The following is a 19,775-nucleotide window of genomic DNA, read 5'->3' as shown; positions in this document are numbered from 1 at the left end:
TTTATTCCAAAAATAATTTTATTTAATAGATATTAAATAATGTACAGAAGAAAGAGGAGCTGGTATCAGGTTGTTTATGTCCCCTTCTCACCCTAGCTCTTCTCGTGTCTTGCCTATTGTTTTGGGCATTTTCTTAGAATGGGGATCTTCTAGCTCCTTGGCCTTATAATAATGAGGAGCCACTTCCAGAAGCCAGCTGCTCTCAATCTCCAATACCTAGAAGGACAGAGAGATCAGTGGGTTCCCTTCTTTCCAACCTGCATTCGTATGTGTGACTGCAGGGCTGAGGCAGAAGGTGGCTGGCTCTGTGATGACACACCCAGGACAGACACCTCTATGTGGTATTCAAGACACCAAGCAAGCCAGACTTGAGAAAAGCCCGGAGGGTAACCATGTAAAGGGAGACTCCATCTGCTTTGTTCATCATTGCAGGCCCCACACCTAAAACACTGACAGATGTCACAGCCAATTACAGTTCTCAGATCCCAGAAGATGTTGAGACAGCTGTCACAGAGAACGCTGCTACCTGATCTTACCTTCAACCAAGCCAACACACTTCCCTGTTTCTGTGCAACCTGAACCTGGGTTCTCAGCTTGCCAGCATACTCTCCCCCCACGTGAAGTCTGTGCCTACCTGGGCAGGGCTGGGCACCTCACCTGTCTCATGAACTCCTTGGTGGTCAAGACGAGCTCATGATAGAGCAGCCAGCGTGGCTGCTGCTCAAAGAGGGAGGAGTTGGGGTGGATGAACACCGTCTGCTGCTGCTTCACTGTGCGGTAGCCGCTGCGAGTCAGCCGCGCTGTGTGGTAGAAGTACCCGGCAGTGATGGCCTAGGGAGCGGGCAGCAAAGAAAGTCAAGCAGAGGGCAGTCATCCGGGGGCCCTTACCCTCATCCCCTGTCTTCTCAGTCCAGGTTTCCAGAGAACCTGAAAGGTAAGGAATGCGTGAAGAACCCAGGGAGGACAAACCTTCGGCAGTCTCGGGGAGGAAGCCCAGGAGACCACCTTTTCCACAGGAGGGAGAGGGTGTGCCTCGGGCTAGGACTGCTGCTGCCCCCAGGGGGCCTCCGGGGGTGCATGAGCAGACTGAAGAAATGCTGACCTTGCGGACACGGACGTAGTCCCCCTGGCAGGAGCTGAGACCGACTTCCACACGCTCCAAGAGCCCCTCCAGCTGCTCCCGCACGTCCCGGGCTCGGCGCATTGATCTGAACTGGACGAAGTTCTCGTAGCACCACTGGGACGAGTACCCACTCTCAGCCCACTGTGGAAAGGGCAGAGAAGGAGTGTTAGTACACAGCAGGCCCAGAGTCCCCCACGGCTCCTCCACTCCCACTCACCCAAGCCCAGTGACCTGTGTGTAGACGTTCAGCAGGGCCAAGTGGTCCCCACCAGGGAGGTAGAAGTTGACCCGGGCATTGTCGGCATGGACAACCTTGTCTTTGGGTCGGTAGAAGATGGAGTTGTTGACAGAGAGCATGGCAGCCACTGTCAGGATCTCCTCTGAACAGCCGTATCTGTGGCAGGCAGGGAAAAGCATGAGGCTTCAAAGCACGACCTGAGCAGACACAGCGGCTGCTGTGTGAAGGCCTCCTCACGGGGAGAGGGCCAGCTGCAACAGTGGCTGCAATCAGCCAGCAGACAGCCGGTGGCGGCACATGCAGCGTGGGGGTCACGGTGTGGGACCTTCCCAGCAGGGGTATCCACAGGGGATCTCTGGGGCTGCGTGCACTGGGCAGACCTGTGGCCTACACCGCAGCGGGAGAACGGCATTTCAAGGTGGTCCCTCCACAGTCACATCTGAATGTTCTAGCGGGAAGCCTTAGCGGAGGCAGCTCCAGAATGAGCCCTCCCTCAGCATCCCTCACAGAGAAAAGAGCCTCCACTTCTGTGCTCACTCTTGCTCCCGGATTTCCTGTCGCTCTGGCCCATTTAATACCATGACCAACGACAGGACAGTGTATTAGTGACCCTTATGGGCCTCAAAAAGGGCAGTGAGGGTTATCCAATTACGTTACTGTTAAAGGACAGTATGATGGAGAAATACAGAGAGAGATGGCCATGGAAACAGGGGAGGCACGGCCAGTGTGTGTGCTGGAGCCCCAAGGCGGGGTGGGGGAGGACTTACTTCTCGGAGGCCAAGATCATTTTAGACAGCATGGGGTCCACTGGCAGCTCTGCCATCTTTCGACCAGACTAAAGAGAAAATCGGAGTCAATCCTCCCTCAGGTTTCCCTGCACCGCTGCAGCGGTCCCCAGGGCCCCCAGCCCTCCTCCTGCCCTCCCATCTCACCGTGGTGAGCTCCCCGAGGTGGTTGAGGGCTCCTAGAGCATACAGCTGCTCCAGAGCCAGCAGCAGGGTCTCATATGGTGGAGGGTCCAGGAAATCAAAGTGCATCAGGTCGTGGATCCCTGGGGAAGGGCATGGGAATAGAACAGGACCTTCTCACCAGGACCAGGCACTCTAGCCCCCACCTCCCTCCACTCAGGAGGACTGGGGTAGCCCAGTCACCTAAGCTTTTGAGCAGCAGCACGACGTTGCCCAGGCTGGTCCTCTGGATCTCAGGCACCGTGGTCTCCTCAAGCTCATGCTGATAGGCCCAGGCGGTATACAGACGGAAGCACTTCCCCGCGGCCACCCGGCCCGCGCGGCCAGCCCGCTGATTGGCTGAGGCCTGTAGAGAAAGGAGAGGCTGGCTGACAATCTGACAGTTCAAGGGGGGTATGTACACAAGAAACCTGGGCATTTGTAGACTGCTTGTCCCCCACCCTCTAAGAAGCTGCTTCTGGGCTGACCCTCCCTGCAGGATAATTCCACCTCTCTCCAGCCCACAGAGACCCAGGCTGACCTTGCTACAAGGTGTGACAGTGAGGGATTCCATGCCTGTGCGGGGGTTGTAGCTCTTTTGCTTACAGAAGCCTGGATCCAGCACATAAATGATGCCCTCAATGGTCAGCGACGTCTCGGCAATGTTTGTTGCCACAACCACCTGAAAGAGCAAACGTAACCCTGGGAAGCTGGGAGTGGAGAAGCAGGGGCAGGCGGGGCGGGAGATGAGGAACCAGGGCCGAGGTCAGGGGAGGGGCCAGGCCATAGAAGGTGGGAGGGCCGTGGTGGGGACGGTCAGCAAAGGCCTGAAGAGGGGAGGATGTGAAGAGGACTTGGAGTTCCTTCAGGGAGGCGAGGTGGAAGTTTCCAGGCACCCGCCCCCCCTCTCCCCTGCACCACCTTATTGATTTTCTTCATGCTACCACTTCCTGCGATGGCCTCCTAACAAGTCTCCCTCTTCCTACTGCTAGTCCCTGTCACATGGCATCCAGAGTGACCCATTTAAAATGTAAACCTGGAGCAGGCGTTTAGCCTAGAGGTTCAGAAACCTACATCCTTTGTCAGAGTACCTGAGTTCAACTGCCAGCTCCAGCTTCCTGCCAATGCAGACCCCATGAGGCAGTGATGATGGCTCATGTAACGGGGCTCCTCCCTCCCACAGGGGAGACCTGGGCTGCATTCCCAGCTCCCAGCTCCCAGCTTCAGCCCCAGCCCAGCCCCTGCCACCACAGCATCTGAGGAGTGAGCCAGCAGATGGCAGCTCTGTTTCCCAAATACACGAATAAATCAAACCTGTCATACCACTCTCCCAGACCGCCTGAATGGTTTCCTATCCTGCTCTAGAAATAAAGCTAAGTTCCCTAAAGCCCTGAACCTGGGCCCTGGCTGCCTTTCTGCCCTCAGCCCCCTCTCACTGCCCAGGCCTGGACCCCCCTAGCACACCCCTCTGGCAGATCCTGTGCGACAGCTGCTCCCTTCCTCACCTGGTGTAGGCCTCTGCTCCACTTCCTCCCCTGTACTGTAAGGGAAATGCCCTCCTGCTGTTCCCCACTCCCCGCCCCCAGGGCTGGTCTCAGCTCTCTACGCTGCCTTGCGTCTCCTCACAGCACTTGCTGGAAGTAAGCACCATGCTTTCACGCGTCCGCTATCTCCGCCCATCGCACTGTGGGCTCTGTGAGGCTAAGGACTTTGATTTTCTGCCACTGTATCCTCAGCCCCTGGAACAGTGGTTGGCACACTGGAGGGACACACTAAATGTGGAGTGAGTTACAGCTCTACTCAAAGTCGAAAGCCCAGCCTCTCCTGCCTGCCATCAAAGGCCTCCCTAATCTCCATGCACAGTGGCTTTCACCCTCACCGCAGCCCCACCTTGGCCTTCCCATGACCTCCCCAGGGGTTTTTCTGAAAGCTCCACACCAGATCCTTCCTGCTGGCACACCCGGGCTTCCCTTCCCTGCAGTACTTCCTTTCCGACCATGCGCTCGCTCTCAGTCCTGCGGTATTCATCCTCTCTCTCCAGCCTGCAGTGAGGGACTGGCTGCTCCTCAGCCTGCGTCTGCAGCTGGGCCCAGGACACGCCTTGTATGGGTCAGGCAGCCACCCTCCCTTTCACTACCATTTGTACACAGCAAGAGGTGCGCAGTAAGGCTTTCACACTGACCTTTCGTGCCCCAGGGGGCGTGGGCTGGAAGATTCGAGCCTGCATGTCGGAGGGCAGGTTGGCATAAATGGGAAGGACCAGCAGCTCCCGGATTTTGGAGCCCAGGCGGCGGCAGCGATCCTGGAGCATTTCACAGGCAGCCTCGATCTCCTCCTGCATTGGGGGTGGGGAGAGCAGCAGGGGTTCCAGTCACCGAAGGCCCACGTGCCCGCAGTGTCTTGCCCGGGGATAGCCCCTCCCCGGGCCCTGCACGTCACACACCTGTCCTGTCAGGAACACCAGGATGTCCCCGGGGGGCTGCGTCACGTGGATCTGCAGCACAGACACAACACAGGCTTCCAGGTAGTCAGCCTCCGGAGCCTGGGGGGAGAGATGTGGTCACAGGAGGGCCGCCTGCTCAGGCAGACCCCTCCTCCCTTCCCAGCTCGACACATGCTCTGTCCCACCTCCCACTTCCCTCCCTGGGACAACCCGGACTCAAGCCCATCCTCCCTGGGCAGGGCACCTTGGTATAGAAGATGTCGACCGGAAACCTGCGTCCGGGGATTCGGAAGACAGGGGCGTCATCAAAGAAGGTGGAAAAACGGGCAGTGTCCAGCGTGGCTGAAGCCACGAGGACCTTGAGCTCAGGGCGGAAGCGAGCAACATCCTTGATCAGCCCAAAGAGAATGTCTGTGTGTAGGGTCCGTTCATGCGCCTCATCCACCATCACCACGCTAGGGGAGGGAGACAGGGAACGGTGAAGGGGGAGGAGCTGGGCAACGCGGGATTGGAACCAGGGTCCCCTGGACGAGAGGGCTCAGGAATGGATGTGAGGGGAGGGGCTCCAAGGAGAAAAGCCAAGCATCCCAGTTACCTAAAATCAACAGAAGGTCAGAGAAGGCCAGGGCCCGCGTCTGCAGCCTGACCCAGCCCAGGAGACAAAAGGAGCCACGACACGGAGGCTGACAGCTGACAGCACAAGCCAGCCCCTCTGAATGCGCTTAGAGTCGGCAGCTGCTCTTATTAGAGCAAGCAGAGGCAAGGATATGTTTTAAAGAAAATAAATAAATAACAAGGGAAGGGCTCTTTTGACTGAGGCTGGCTGGGGATGGAGGGCAGGCCTGAGCTGCCATGGCGAGCAGCCCAGGGGGGCCTCAAGGCCCTGCAGGGCTGGTGCTGCTGTGCACCCTGGTGCGCCCTGCCCCTTCTGGGAGAAGGAGCGCCTTTCCACCCCAGCCCTCAGAGGGCTCTGCAGACCCCTGAGTCTCCTCCAACTCATCTGTGTGCCACCATCTTTCTCCTTGCTCTGTTCTTTGGTTTGGGAGCTCATCCCCTGCTCCTACCTCGACTCTGTGCCCAATCCTGACAGTAACCAGGCCCCTGCCATTTAACAAAGCAGCACTCTGGCCTCAGCTGGCCCTCCACGGGCCCCGAGGCTGCCCCACCGCTCGGCTGTGCTCCTCCAGATCTAGAGACTTCAGCTCAGAAGAGTTGAGAGAGCACACAGTGCCACGCCGAGCTCCGCAACATTCCTTCTTCCAAGTTCTGCTTTCCCATCCCCAGCACTGAGAGCTCCCTGCTCACGGACGCAGGCGGCCCAGGACTTGAGGCAAGGGCTGGGTGTCAGAGGCTGAGCACGGACGCCCCACAACCTCCACCACACTCAGCGCGGAGCTGAATCCATCGCCCTGTAAATTCCCTCATGGTTCCAGCTGCGCCTGCAAATAAAACAAGTCCTGTCTCTCCCCATGTAACAGCCCTGCACACATTTCAAGGCAACCAGGGTATTTCCCCTGAGCTTCTCCGCTCTACGCTGAACACCCCGAGTGTCCGCAGATGCCTCCCCATGGCATCTGTGGTCTCCGCAGTGTTACACTAGCCCTGGGAATGAATGCAGAGGGAAGGAGATGCTTTCTCTGTAATCTTTTCTCTCTCTGGTCCCACCTCCAATTCTACCACCATACAAACCATAAAGCTTTAAGAACTGGCCAAATCAGCTCAGTGGGAAGAAAAGAAAGCAAGCCTAGAGATTAAAGGAGACGGAGAGGGGCCGGTGCTGTGGCACAGCGGGTAAAGCTGTCCCCTGCAGTGCCGGCATCCCATATGGGCGCCAGTTTGAGACTTGGCTGCTCCTCTTCCGATCCAGCTCTCTGCTATGGCCTGGGAAAGCAGTGGAAGATGGCCCAAGTCCTTGGGCCCCTGTACCCATGTGGGAGACCCAGAAGATGCTCCTGGCTCCTGGCCTCAGATTGGTTCAGCTCCAGCCATTGTGGACATTTTGGGAGTGAATCAGCAAATGAAGATCTCTGCCTCTGCTTCTCTGTAACTCTGCCTTTCATATAAAATAAATCTTTAAAAAAAAAAGGGGGTGGGGAGGAGCTAGAGAGGGCCCAGCGCTGTGCCACAGCAGGTAAAGCTGCCACCTATGACACCAGCATCCCATATGGACACATATGGACCTGGCTGCTCCGTTTCCAACCTAGCTCCCTGCTAACGCATCTAGGGAGGCAGCAGAGGATGGCCTGGGTGTTTTGGCCCCTGCCACCCATATAGGAGACCTGGAGGTCACTCCTGCTCCAGCTTTGGCCTGTCCCAGCCCCAGCCATTGTGTCCACTTGGAGAGTGGACAAGTGGATGAAAAATCTGTCTCTTCCTAACTCTTTCAAATAAATAAATAAACCTTTAACAAATAAATGAATGAAGGAGCTAGGGAAAGACACCGGAAGAGATGGGGATAAACAGAGCAGAGGAAGAGACGGCAGGTGGCTGCTCCGTGGCAGGCAGGGGCCCAGTGCGCACCTGTAACTCGCCAGGTCAGGTTCGGAGAGGAACTCGCGGAGCAGCATCCCGTCTGTCATGTAGCGGAGGACTGTTCGCTCGGATGTGCAGTCTTCAAAGCGGATGCTATAGCCAACCTGGGCAAGGAGGCCACTAGTGACCCACAGTGGGATGGGGCTCCCTGGAGGGAACCTGGGATACAGAACGCGGGGCCAGCACCTGCATCTGTGGTGTGGGGCCCTGAAGGCCGAGCAGGTGAGCTCTAGACCCTGTGGGCCCACGGCATCTTTTAGCCGCTGCCCCCCACCCTGCACCCCCAGCGCTTACCTCATTCCCGAGCTTCACACCCATCTCCCGGGCCACTCGCGCAGCCACACTCATGGCCGCCACTCTCCGCGGCTGGGTGCAGGCAATCTTCATGCCCTTCTGCGTGTAGCCCTGAGTGACAGGAATGAGAGAGTTCTCAATTGCTTCAGGTGCCCCGAGTCCCAGCCACGATACAAAGAAAGAAGTCATAGAAGCCAGGCAGGGTGGGGGAAAGGGAGAGACAGAAGCAGCGGACCAGAAATGATGGGCAAACAGATAGGAAGACAGACCTCGGGCCCCAAGGGGGTCCTCCTCCCGCCCTGGCACTCCCCGCTCTTTGGGTCATCAAATTCAGGGCGCTATTAGTCTTGAGCTAGAAGAGGACAGATCGGCAAAGGCAGACCCAGAAGCAGTGAGGGACACAAGACGAGAGCAGGAGAACAAGCCCGGTAACTCCTCATCCTCCGGCCCCTGCAGAGGGGCAGAGGCCTGGCTGGGCTGGATGAGGGGAGGATTTTATTTCCACACACTGCACTCCACCTATCCAGCACGCGTCCTTCCAACCTGGAGATACTGAGCCCTCCTAGGCACGGGCACTGTGGCAGGCAGCGAGAACAGAAATGTGACAAGGCTCTGTGTTCTCAGAACCCTCAAGATTTAGTGGGAACACAGGCAAACAACTTCCTTGACGATCAGGCAACAGGAGCCCTGCAGGACTGTGCTTGTCACCCCCCGCTGCCCCAACCTCAAGGGTGTGGCGACGGTACCTCCTCATAGAGATACTGCGGAATCTGCGTGGTCTTCCCCGAGCCGGTCTCGCCCTCAATGATGAGGATCTGATGATCGGCAATGGCAGCCAGGAGCTCCTCGCGGAACGGGAACACCGGGAGGCTGCGGCGCACGGCCTGGATGGACTCCCTCTGCTGGGCCTGGCTGGAAGGCGGCGGGGCCGTGGGCTCCTGGGAAGGAGAGGGTGGCTGTGAGCCTGCCAGCAGGCCTCGACGCCTCCTCAGGGCGTCCCAGAGCGTCCCCACTCACTTTGTCGCCCTGGAGCTGAGTGGCCCGCACAAACTCGATGGTCTCCTCTTCCTCCAGCACCAGCTGATACTTGGGCTCCTGGGAGGCCGCATCTCGCGCCCCAAACTTCAGGGACGCAGCCCCCAGCCGGGCTTCCTCCCAGCGCCGCTGCTCCTCCCCAGGGGCGCCCGACTCCTCCTCTACCAGATCCACAGCTCGAGCTGGCTGCAAAGACAGGGGCACGTGAAGACTGGGGACACCTTCCCTGCCTGGTTCCCGCCCGCCCCCATGCCTGCCCTCTGAGAAGAACAAGACAAGGGAGGGGTCCGCCAAGGCACTGCCCCACCCCCTGAAGCCCTCCCTCCCTCCCTCCCTGCAGCAGATGCCGCCTCGCCTCACCTGCCCTCGGGTCTCCTTGGGCATGTGGTAGCGATTGGTGGCCTCCAACCGCTCCTGCTCACCGGCAGCCCGGTACTCCCTGGCCAGATCCCGCACTTGCCGCTTGTATTTGAGCTCGCGCCGCTCATGGCGGCTCAGCTCCACATCCCCGAAAAGGAACTCCTCGTCAGCCAGCTCTGCTTCGAGGTCCTCCAGCTTCTCCCGCTCCCGCTTCGCCAGGTACTCTCGGCGCGATTTCTTCCGCAGCTCAGGGACCTAGGTCAGGAAAGGGCAGTCACATCACCTTTCCCTGCCTACTCCTAGGAGTGAACAGCTCCCTGACAAGCAGACGAGACCCTCAAGACACACCCTCCACGTGCCCTCTGTCATGCACAATGCCCAGCGCCGGGCCTCCTGGAATGCCACAGCCCGACCCCGCGGCCAGCCTTCCCACAGCAGAATCCAGCGGGAAGGGCCTGCTGGGCCCCGGCTTCGTCAATGCAGCTTCATCAGGGCACTTATGTCAATAATCAGTATTTTACTCTTACTATTACTCTCAAATTAGTAGAAAGAGAACAATGAAAAGGCTGACCTAGTATTTAGAAGCACGGATCTCGAACTGAAAATGATTGAGACAAGGATGGAAACCACTGAGGGTGCCAACCGGAGGCGATGTGCAGCCCCAGTTACCTGCTCCTGACCTCAAATTAAATGAGCGCAGCTTGGGGAGGAATGGGGAAAGTTACTCGTACATAAAAAACTGGATGCATCACAGAGCATTTCTGCAAGGCCAGACATAATCAGGGATGCTTAGTTTTCTGGAGCTCACCTTGTCCCCCCCACTCCCCAAATGCATCACTTGGCTTCTACACGTTGACCTTTGCTATGGCCTGATAGGGCACATGATGGATGAAGCAGAAAAGTGGTTGTCCCTTAAGGGCCTTCCTGCCTCTAGCCACGATCCCTCCCGCTGTGACCCTGACCACCTTCTCCCCTGCAGGGACAGAACCCCCAGCTCTCCACCCTTGGGGCTCTGGTTCTAGTTAGTTGCATGGCTTTTCTTGCTTGATCTGTGAAGACTTAAAGTGGAGCTTCCAATCATGACCCAATCTGAGCACTATAATCCAATACTTCTTCCACAGGATGGGTGAGGCAGATGCATTTTTCCCTCTACATCTGGGCCAAAAATCAGGGCAATTACAGCATCAAAGCCATGATATGGGCTGAGGGCTTGACTTAACCTGCGTCCCCTTGACACTGAGCTCCAGCTCTGAGCCCAGCTTCCTGCTAATGCAAACCCTGAGAGGCAGCATTGATGGCTCAACTCACAAGGTTCTTGCCTCCCACACTGGACATCTGGAGAGCATTCCTGGCTCCCACCTATTGTTCTGGCCCAGCTCTGGCTGTTGCAGGTATTGGGAGAATGAACCAGGGGATGGAAGCTCCATCTAACTAAAAATAACAGAGCAGGCTTCTGATGCAGTGGCTAAGCTGCTGCTTGGGACATCCACATCCCCTATCAGAGTGCCTGGGTCTGAGTCTCAGCTCTACTGCTAATTCTAGCTTCCTGTTAATGCGCATCCAGGGAGGCAGTAGGTGACAGCTCAAGTGCTTGGATCCCTGCCATGCACATGGGAGAGTCAGATGGAGTTCCAGGCTCCTGGGCTCAGCCTGACCCCGCCTTGGCTGTTGTAGGCATCTGGAGAGTGAACCAGCAGAGGATGATCTGTCTGCCCATCTCTCTCTCTCTCACTTAAAAATAAATACATACAATTTTTAAATAAACTAAAAATAAGAAGCATAATGAGTGGCAGAGGCCTCACAAAGAATCCAGAGGCACCATGTGACACAGGCGAGTTGCAATACACGCAGGGTGGAGGGCCCAGCGTGCAGGCTGCAGGCACTGTAACTCATGCCAATAGGACTGCACTGGGCACAGCATTTCCCACTCCTTCCCCTGCGTAGCTGCAGCTTGGGCCTTCGGTCTAATGCACCCTGACCACGGCTTTGTCTGTGAAAGAGCTACAGAACTAAACAGAACAGATAAAACTGTAGCTAGAAAAGGCCACTAAAAAATGCATGGTGTCCATACAGGAAAACAAAAACAAAAACAAAACCTCAGATTGAGACAGAAATCAAGAACAAGACACTAGAGAAGAGAAATCAGAGAAGGGCCGATGTTGTGGCATAGTGGGTAAAACCACTGCCTGCACCAACATCCCATGTAGATGCTGGTTTGTATCCTGGCTGCCCCCCCCCCTTTTTTTTTTTGACAGGCAGAGTGGACAGTGAGAGAGAGAGACAGTGAGAAAGGTCTTCCTTTTGCCGTTGGTTCACCCTCCAATGGCCGGCTGCTCCACTTTCAATCCAGCTTCCTGCGAGCAGCCTAGGAAAAGCAGCAGAGGATGGCACAAGTGCTAGGGCCCCTGTCACCCACGTTGGAGACTTCGATAAAGCTTTGACTCCTGGCCTCGGCAGGGCCCAGCACCAGCCATCATAGCCATCTGGGAAGTGAACCAGCAGATGGAAGATCTCTCTCTTTCCCCACCTCTTTCTGTAGCTCTTTCAAAATAAATAAATAAATTTCAAAAAGAAGGAAAGGAAGGAAGGAAGGCACAGAAGAAAGCAGACATTCCTAACAGTAAGAAGCCAACTGCTGTGCCTGCTCCCAGTACAGCAGTGAAAATCAGTAACTACACAGGATCGGTCAGATACGCTTGGGAAACTTCTATTACTTTACGTGGAGCTCATCAAGCTCCCACTAAGAATGTGCAAGTGCATTTCTCAGGCCCTTTGACCTTTTGGTGAAAAACCTAAATGGGAAAAGTTATTTCATGATTGAATAATCTCTTAAAGCCCCTCCCTGCGGAAAACAGTTCAAAAAGGCCAAGAGGCAGACGTTTGGCACCAGGGCTAAGATGCTACTTGGGATACTGCACCCCACAGGTCTGTGCCTGGACTGGAATCCTGGCTCAGCTCCCGATTCCAGCTTCCTGCTGATGCACACTCTGGGAGCCGGCAAGTACTTGGGTCCTGGCCACCCACGTGGGAGAGCTGGGTTGAATTCCCAGCGTCACAGCTTCAGCATGGCGCAGACCTGGCTACTGCCAACATTTGGGGAGAGAACCAGCAGATGGCAGCTCTCTGGCTCTCTAACTTTCAAATAAAACGAAGTCAAGACCAATACACTTCTTATATCATGTAGGAAACAAAAAACAAAAAGCAGAAAACACACAGTGGGACTATCTGACTCAGGCTGAAAAAGAAAAAAAGAGCCCTCCCACAACACTGCAACAGATCCTAGTAAAAGACTGATGATGCTCTAAAGAACACTTATGAAGATGGAGAGGGTATCTGAAGCAAATTGTGAACAAATCCTGGGCAGAATCAAGAGGGAATCAAGTCAAAGAAGACACAGAGCTTTAAGACTGTTGGGAACCATGATGTGGAGACACTGATGTTTCCAATGAGGGAATGCTGGTGAACTACACATATAAACCTCACGGGCCACAGCTTTCTGAGTACAGACAATGAACCCCCCGTTTCCCACTGGAGGATTTATTTAAAATGAAATATGCTTTAGTTTTTAATGCTTTATGTTTTTATTTTAAGTACATTTGAAAAACATTCCCTATGCGAAAAAAAAGAATGGGATTTCAAAATATTGAAAGATAAAAATTCTTGAGTTCAATATGGCACACACAAATCAAAAATTGGAAAAAATGCTTATCACCAGTGAAGTGACTATTACACCAAACTCTTGACTCTAAAAATTGGTAATTAGAAAGAAGTCTTTACCACCATGTTATTTGAATTAGAAGTGACCATGTATATTATCTTGCTTGAAGAAGTATTTGACAAAAAAAAGCAGTATCTGTCATTTGTAAATTTTCTTGTTCTAAAGAAAGCATTATGTTCTATAGATATAAATTATGTAAATAAAAGTTATTTTATACCATTAAAAGAAAAGAAGTCATTTACAGTGCCTTTTATAAAGAAACTCTAGCTCATTCCTAATTGTTGAGGAAAAGCTCTTCTTTGTACTAAAGTTCTAGCCAATCAATGTAAATGGAGTGACAGCGTCCAAAAATCACTATTTTGCAATGCCCAGTGAGAGACTCAGGAGAGGACTAACAGTGGTAAGGAAAACATCAGAGGAAAGGCCATATCTGTCCTCACACACACACCTGGAGAACAAGGCCACTGAGCTGATACACGGTGCAGTGCATATCACCCACCAAGAGGTAAGCGTCTGTCACAACCATGTAACTGGAGTCCAGGCAAGCGCTGCACACAATTCCCACTCTAAAGGAAGCACTGGGGATAGAAGAATTTTACACCACTGGATAAGGATCTAAGAAATCCAAAATATAGGACAGTGAACAAGATGAGACAAAACACACATAGAAAGGAGAGAAACTAAAGACACTGAAGAACCAAGTGCAATAAAGGAACCATGACTACATTTTGATTTGGAAAAAGGAACTGTTAGAGGCATGGAGTAAAGAGGAAAATTTGGTAGACAGCATGCAAGAGTTATGGTTCATCCTGCTGGGTCTCACAATGGCTCTGAGGTTCTGGAGGACAATGTCTGCATTCCTAGGACGTTACATGTTGATCTATGTAGGCTTAAACTGCATGACATCTAAAACTTTTAAATGGGCCAAAAAAGAAAAAAAAAAAACTACATTTACATAGACAATGCCAATACTGCACAGGGTATCAGCCATCTCTGAATCTGAATTGCATATCTGAGCACTGCACTATTCTTTCTTTATTATTATTATTATTATTTTTAATTTATTTGACAGGTAGAGTTATGGACAGTGAGAGAGACAGACAGAAAGGTCTTCCATCTGTTGGTTCACTCCCCAAATGGCCGCCACGGCCGGCGCTGTGCTGATCTGAAGCCAGGAGCCAGGTGCTTCTCCTGGTCTCCCATGCGGGTGCAGGGCCCAAGCACTTGGGCCATCCTCTACTGCACTCCCCGGCCACCGCAGAGAGCTGGACTGGAAGAGGAGCAGCCAGGACTAGAACCCGGTGCCTATATGGGATGCTGGCGCCGCAGGCAGAGGATTAACCACATGAGCCTCGGCGCTGGCCCCTGCACTATTCTTTCAACTTCTGTTTGAAATGTTTCATAATTGAAAAAAAAAAAAAAAAAGTCCAAGCAAATGAAATGCTGCAGCTGCACCAAGAAACGGCTCCGCCCACAATTATTCTGTGGGGTGGGACGTAAGATGGGTCAGGAGAGACCCGAGGGTCATCCTTTTGGAAAACCTAAGTGTGACTCTACTTGACAAGATCAGGCCTTTGCCTACCTACCTGGACTTGTAGCACAGAAAGTCTAGTTTGGGGCTGGCATTGTGGCACAGCAGGTTAAGCTGCTGCCTGCGACACCAGCATCCCATATGAACACTGGTTCATGTCCTGACTGCTCCACTTCCAATGCAGCTCCCTGCCAACATGACTGGGAAACCAGTGGAAGAAGGCCCAAGTGCTTGGGCACCTGCTACCCATATGGGAGACCCAGATGGAGCTTCAGGCTCCTGGCTTTGGCCTGACCAACCCCTGGTCATAACAGCATTTGGGGAGTAAACCAGCCAATGCAGGATCTCTCTCTCTCTTTCTGTCATTCCCTTTCTTTCTCTAACTCTGCCTTTCAAATAAATACATCAATCTTTTTTAAAAAGGTCCAGTTCATGAACTGTAAGAGCTCTGTCCGTGTCCAGTGAGAAGCCTAGCTCAGGCAACCACGGGGAGATCACCAAGCCACAGGGGATGCAGGGACTAGCGGGGAGGCGGTGTGCCTAAGCTGATTGGCCAGCCAGCTTGGGCAGCAGGACTGCAGCCCCGCCATTCCCCCAGCCACCCCGACAGCGTTCCAGCGGCCTTACGCCCCATGCCGCCTCCTAAGACAGGAAGAGCGCACACTTCCCTAACACCCACCACAGTGTGCAGAGTCAAGCAGGCCCTGGGGAGCTTATGGCCACAAACCGAGGCCTGCTCCAGAGCCCTGAGCACCCCTCCCCTGCCCTGCACCCAACCGCTCCATCAGAAAGCCTGTCCTTGAGCTTCCCGCTCTCGGCGTCCCAGGTCCCGGGGCTCACCATGGCCTTCCGATCTTCCTCAGCCATCTTGAGGCGCTTCTGAGCCTCTTCATAAGCCTAGAGGAGGAGACCGGAAGTGGAGGGTGTGAGTCCAGAAGGCCTCCGCCCACGGCCATCTCCTCTAGAACCTCAAGCATCTCTTAGAGGCGCCGCAGCACAGGGAGACGTCCCCTGCGGCCGTGAGAACAGCAGTGGCCAGAGAACCACGGGGTGGGGTGGGGGCCTCCCGCCCAGGGATGAACTCAACCTCCGTCCTCCCAGAGAGGCCGGCCTCGGATTTCAGCTGCGCCGCCCCTACCTTCTTGTCTGAGCGCTCCAGGACATTGCGCGTGCGATCCTTGTCCCGCTGCCGGACCCGCTCGGCAAAGGCGTCTCGCTCCTCCAGGTCCTGAAGGCGCTCGCGCTCCGTGCGCTCCCACTCGTCCTCTGACTCGGGCTTGGCCGGCTGCTGCCCGCTGCCCCTGCAGCCCCAGACCCGCTCAGGGTTAAACCACGGGTCCGCCCCTCACCCGCCGGCCCACCCTCCCTCGCCCTGCTTGACCTACCCTGCCTTCTTGTCTTTCTCGGGAGCCTCTTCCTCCTCATCTTCCTCCTCCTCCTCCTGGCGCTTCCTCCGCAGGTGTTTCCGTTTTTTGCGCCTCTTCTGGACGCTGCTCCCAGCCCTGCCCACGGCCTCCTCGCTGCTCTCTTCACTGTCTTCCAGCAGCTGATAAGACCGGTTCTTCTCCAGCAGGGCTCGGGCCTCTCGCTCCGCCGCCCGAGTCGGCTTTTCTACCACCGCCTTCCGCGGTACCTGTCAGGGATAAGCAGTGTGAACAACTCCTGACCGCTGCTCACCCCCCTGGCTGTCCCTGACTTAAGGACTTGATCTTAGATCAGCCAGCATTCCCTCTCCTCCCCATGACTTCATCCTGCTCTCATCTCAACAGAGCCCCTCAGTTTCTGAACTTCCTTTCTGTCATTCACTTTTTTAAAGACTGATTGATTGATTTTAAAGAGCTACAGGCCGGCGCCGCGGCTCACTAGGCTAATCCTCCACCTAGCAGCACCGGCACACCGGGTTCTAGTCCCGGTCAGGGCGCCGGATTCTGTCCCGGTTGCCCCTCTTCCAGGCCAGCTCTCTGCTGTGGCCAGGGAGTGCAGTGGAGGATGGCCCAGGTGCTTGGGCCCTGCACCCCATGGGAGACCAGGAAAAGCACCTGGCTCCTGGCTCCTGCCATCGGATCAGCGCGGTGCGCCGGCCGCGGCGGCCATTGGAGGGTGAACCAACGGCAAAAGGAAGACCTTTCTCTCTGTCTCTCTCTCTCTCTCTGTCCACTCTGCCTGTCAAAAAAAAAAAAAAAAGAAAAAAAGAAAAAAAAAAAGAAAAAGAAAGACAGAGCTACAGAGAGGCAGAGAGAAAGGTCTTCCACCTGCTGGTTCACACCCCAGATGGTCACAACCCTATCTAAGCCAGGAGCTAGGACATTTCTCTGGGACGCCCAAGTGGGTGCAGGGGCACAAGACTTGGCCATCCTCTACTGCTTTCCTAGGTGCATTAGCAGAGAGCTAAATCGGAAGTGGAGCAGTTGGGACGCGAACCAGTACCATATGGAATGCCGGCGCTGTAGGCGGCAGCTTCACCCCCTATACCACAGCCTCCTTGTTTAACACACGTTTAATGAGGTCTATCCCACCTGTCGGGTACTTGCTAGGTACTAGGGATCCAGAATGAACAAAAATCTCTGCCCTCCCAGAGCTTACAACCCCACACCCAGTTCTCAATCACTTGGCCACTTTCTTATAGTTCTGCTTTTCCCAAGGATTTAAGTCATTCCTACACAAGGACTGACAGGCTACAAGGGTTAACTCTGCAATGTGGGGCCGGCGCTGTGGCGCAGCAGGTTAAAGCCCTGGCCTGAAGCGCCTGTATCCCATATGGGTGCCGGTTCTAGTCCCGGCTGCTCCTCTTCTGATCCCGCTCTCTGCTATGGCCTGGGAAAGCAGTAGAAGATGGCCCAAGTCCTTGGGCCCCTGCACCCACGTGAGAGACCTGGAAGAAGCTCCTGTCTTCGGATCGGTGTGGCTTCAGCCATTGCGGCCACCTGGGGGTGAATCAGTGGATGGAAGACCTCTCTGTCTCTACCTCTCTCTGTAACTCTGTCTTTCAAATAAATAAAATAAATCTTAAAAAAAGAAAAAAAAAAAAAAACTCCAAAACTTCGCAATGTGACACCGGCTGTCACACATCACCACATCACCTGTAGATGGCAGGATACACCGGCCACAGGTCCGCAGGCGGAGCCGCACCAGGCTCTCTACCGTTCTGGGACACTCCCACTCTGTGCACACATGGGGCCCTGCTCTGTCCGACAGACAACGGCTGGGCAGGAGGACTACCCGGACAGACGCCCGCGATCCTCCAGGAGTTCACCGCTCACACCTTCGCTCCCTCCCCCTTCTCCACTTGACAAATCCCCGGGGATCCTTGGGCCTGAGTTTGCTGAACACTGTCCCCGCCGCCTCTTCTGCCCTCCCGCAGTGTTTCCCAACCACCTCTTCTAGAGCCTGGCCACTTACAGCCCGGCCCGCGGACCACGGGCATTTGAACAAGGACCACAGCTGACTTCTACGCAGGTTGAAGCTCGGGGAACATTGCTCTACAGCACTCAACCCACCCCATGTAAGACCTGCCGGATGCTCTCCACCGAGCCGGACGCCCGGCACCAGGCACAGTACCCAGCCTACAGTCGGCAAAGGATGACTGTGCCTTTAGCTTATTTATCTCCCCGATGGACAACCGGGCCAGCCTCCCCCGGACGCGTAACTCGGGGCCCTCCCCTGCCCCGCCCCTCGGACACCTTGTTCCAGAGCCTCAGAGCGAAGTCCCGCGCCGGCCCGCCCAGGTCCAGCGTGTCGGTGTCTCGTAGGCGCTGCACGAACTCCTCAGCCGAGGCGCAGCGCTGCGCGGTTCCAATGAGGAACTGCGCGACGTGCCGCTCGCTCAGTCCCAGCACCGAGTGCAGCTCCTCCTGAACCCAGCGCTCCAGCCCCGCCGGCGTCGCCATGGCCACCCACCTGCCCGGTCCTCAGCGCTGAGGCGTCCGGAGCAGCCGCGCCGGCGGCCGGGCCTGTGGCAGGCCCGGGGCACCTGGCCGGAGCCTTAGCCCCGCGAGGGAGCTGCTTTAGAACCTCAGGGTTCGGTTTCCAACAGTCCAAACCCGCCTTCCGCGGAGCCCGGAAGAGGATGCTCGTTTCCGGCCTAAGCACTACGGTGGCTACGCGAGTTCAAATCTCGCAGAATCAAATCTCGCTCTGGGTAGCGCATTTTCCTTCCCTGCCCGATTTCTCTATCGCCCCCTGATGGTCAGTGGAGGCTTCGCTAATTCATTCATTCAAAGGAGATTAATTCAATGAGCGCCTAAAAAAAGGCGTTTTAAGCACGGTGTAAAATGTTGGGGATACTGCAGACGGTAAATCAGACAAAACATCGAGTTTACATTCAGAGTTCAAGGGAGGTAAGCCACATAATAAATAAGTAAAAGTACATATTTTCTACCGGGTCTAAAATAGTTCAAGGTAAGGGGACGCGGGCTGCCGGCTTTATTTCAAATGAGATCATGTTCATGCTATGAAAGATTAGCAGGTGCTGAGCAGGATTGACCTTTGCTAGAAATGGTATCTGCAACAAAAGTGAATACAGGTTAGCTATAAGGGGAGTTCCAAGCAGGAAGAAAGTTGGAACTGGGGAAACTGTTGCAAGAAAAAATTTGGGCCAGCCGGCGCTGTGGCACATCAGGTTAAAGCACCAGTATCCCATATGGGTGCCTGTTTGAGTCCCAGCTTTCCATTTCTGATCCAGCTCCCAATGCAGGAAAGCAGCAGAGAATAGCCCAAGTCCTTGCGCCCCTGCACCCACAAAGGAGACCTGAAAAAGCTCCTGGCTTCAGATCGGCTTAGCTCCGGCCCTTGCAGCCATTTGGGCAGTGAACCAGCAGATGGAATACGTCTCTCTCTCTCTCTCTCTCCCTCTCTCTCTCTGTCTATCCCTCTCTTTGTAACTGTCTTTCAAATAAAGAAAAAATTTTCCTTAAAAAAAAAAAAAGACAAAATTATCTGAAATGGGCAAACTGTGTTCGGCGTTTGTGCTGTCAGTTTGATTAATTCACTGGTGGCTGCTTATTGAAAGATAAGCTGGGGCCAGCGCTGTGGCGCAGCGGGTTAACACCCTGGCCTAAAGCACCAGCATCCCATATGGGTGCCGGTTCTAGTCCCGGCTGCTCCACTTCCCATCCAGCTCTCTACTGTGGCCTGGGAAAGCAGTAGAAGATGGCCCAGGTCCTTGGGCCCCTGCACCTGCATGGGAGACTTGGAAGAAGCTCCTGGCTTCTGGCTCCAGATCAGCACAGCTCGGCCATGGCAGCCATCTGGGGAGTGAATCTCAGATGGAAGATCTCTCTCACTCTCACTCTGCCTCTCTGTAACTCTGCTTTTAAAATAAATAAATAAAATAAAGAAAGAAAGAAAAAGAAAGATAAGCTGAGAGGGCTGGCGTTTTACAGTGGGTTAAGACACTGCCTACATCCTATATGGGTGCTGTTTTGTGCCCCAGCTGGTCCACTTCTGACCCAGCTCTCTGCTAATGTGCCCAGGAAAGCAACAGAGGATGGCCCAACCAGTGTGTGAGATCCGGAAGAAGCTCCTGGCTTTGGCCTGACCCAATCCTGGTCACTAC

The 19,775-nt window shown here is 54.7% G+C and overlaps 1 protein-coding gene across 3 annotated transcripts; it reads right to left on the bottom strand.

The window, feature by feature from the left end:
* DHX16 (DEAH-box helicase 16) lies at window positions 1-18,314 on the bottom strand. 3 transcript variants are annotated; one of them, XR_016234704.1, is made up of 20 exons: window positions 17,902-18,313; window positions 15,607-15,854; window positions 15,360-15,522; window positions 15,062-15,118; window positions 8,973-9,227; window positions 8,595-8,798; window positions 8,324-8,515; window positions 7,578-7,688; window positions 7,272-7,387; window positions 4,996-5,206; window positions 4,752-4,850; window positions 4,491-4,643; window positions 2,915-2,990; window positions 2,513-2,675; window positions 2,294-2,412; window positions 2,129-2,196; window positions 1,355-1,517; window positions 1,103-1,264; window positions 658-831; window positions 1-216 (listed from the first exon to the last, which is right to left on the bottom strand). XR_016234704.1 is itself a non-coding variant. In XM_002714358.6 (20 exons), the coding sequence occupies exons 1-20, from the start codon at window positions 18,106-18,108 to the stop codon at window positions 88-90; spliced, it is 3,135 nt and encodes a 1,044-aa protein (XP_002714404.1). In that variant the 5' UTR covers window positions 18,109-18,308; the 3' UTR covers window positions 1-87. The 3 variants fall into 3 exon arrangements, 2 of the variants coding, with proteins under 2 accessions (XP_002714404.1, XP_089190441.1); XM_002714358.6 differs by having other exon boundaries at window positions 2,850-2,990; window positions 17,902-18,308; XM_089334315.1 differs by lacking the exons at window positions 1-216; window positions 658-831; window positions 1,103-1,264; ... (6 more) ...; window positions 4,752-4,850; window positions 4,996-5,206 and adding an exon at window positions 5,218-6,190 and having other exon boundaries at window positions 17,902-18,314.
* Between the last annotated feature and the right edge of the window lie 1,461 nt (window positions 18,315-19,775).

The sequence above is a fragment of the Oryctolagus cuniculus genome, chromosome 5 (assembly GCF_051225735.1).
Source record: "Oryctolagus cuniculus isolate XC-2025 breed Fujian yellow rabbit chromosome 5, ASM5122573v1, whole genome shotgun sequence".
Taxonomy (NCBI): domain Eukaryota; kingdom Metazoa; phylum Chordata; class Mammalia; order Lagomorpha; family Leporidae; genus Oryctolagus; species Oryctolagus cuniculus.
Note: the sequence above shows the minus strand (reverse complement) of the source record. Positions and strands in the feature narration are given on the sequence as shown.

Bases quoted from the DNA above. Each gene is read 5' to 3' on its own strand.
- DHX16 (XM_002714358.6), bottom strand. From the start codon at position 18,108: ATGGCGACGCCGGCGGGGCTGGAGCGCTGGGTTCAGGAGGAGCTGCAC. The intron at 15,119-15,359 runs GTAGGGGCGGCG...CTCCTCCTCTAG, and splicing joins TGGAGCGCTCAGACAAGAAG to GCTTATGAAGAGGCTCAGAA. The intron at 7,388-7,577 runs GTAAGCGCTGGG...CTCCTTGCCCAG, and splicing joins GTGTGAAGCTCGGGAATGAG to GTTGGCTATAGCATCCGCTT.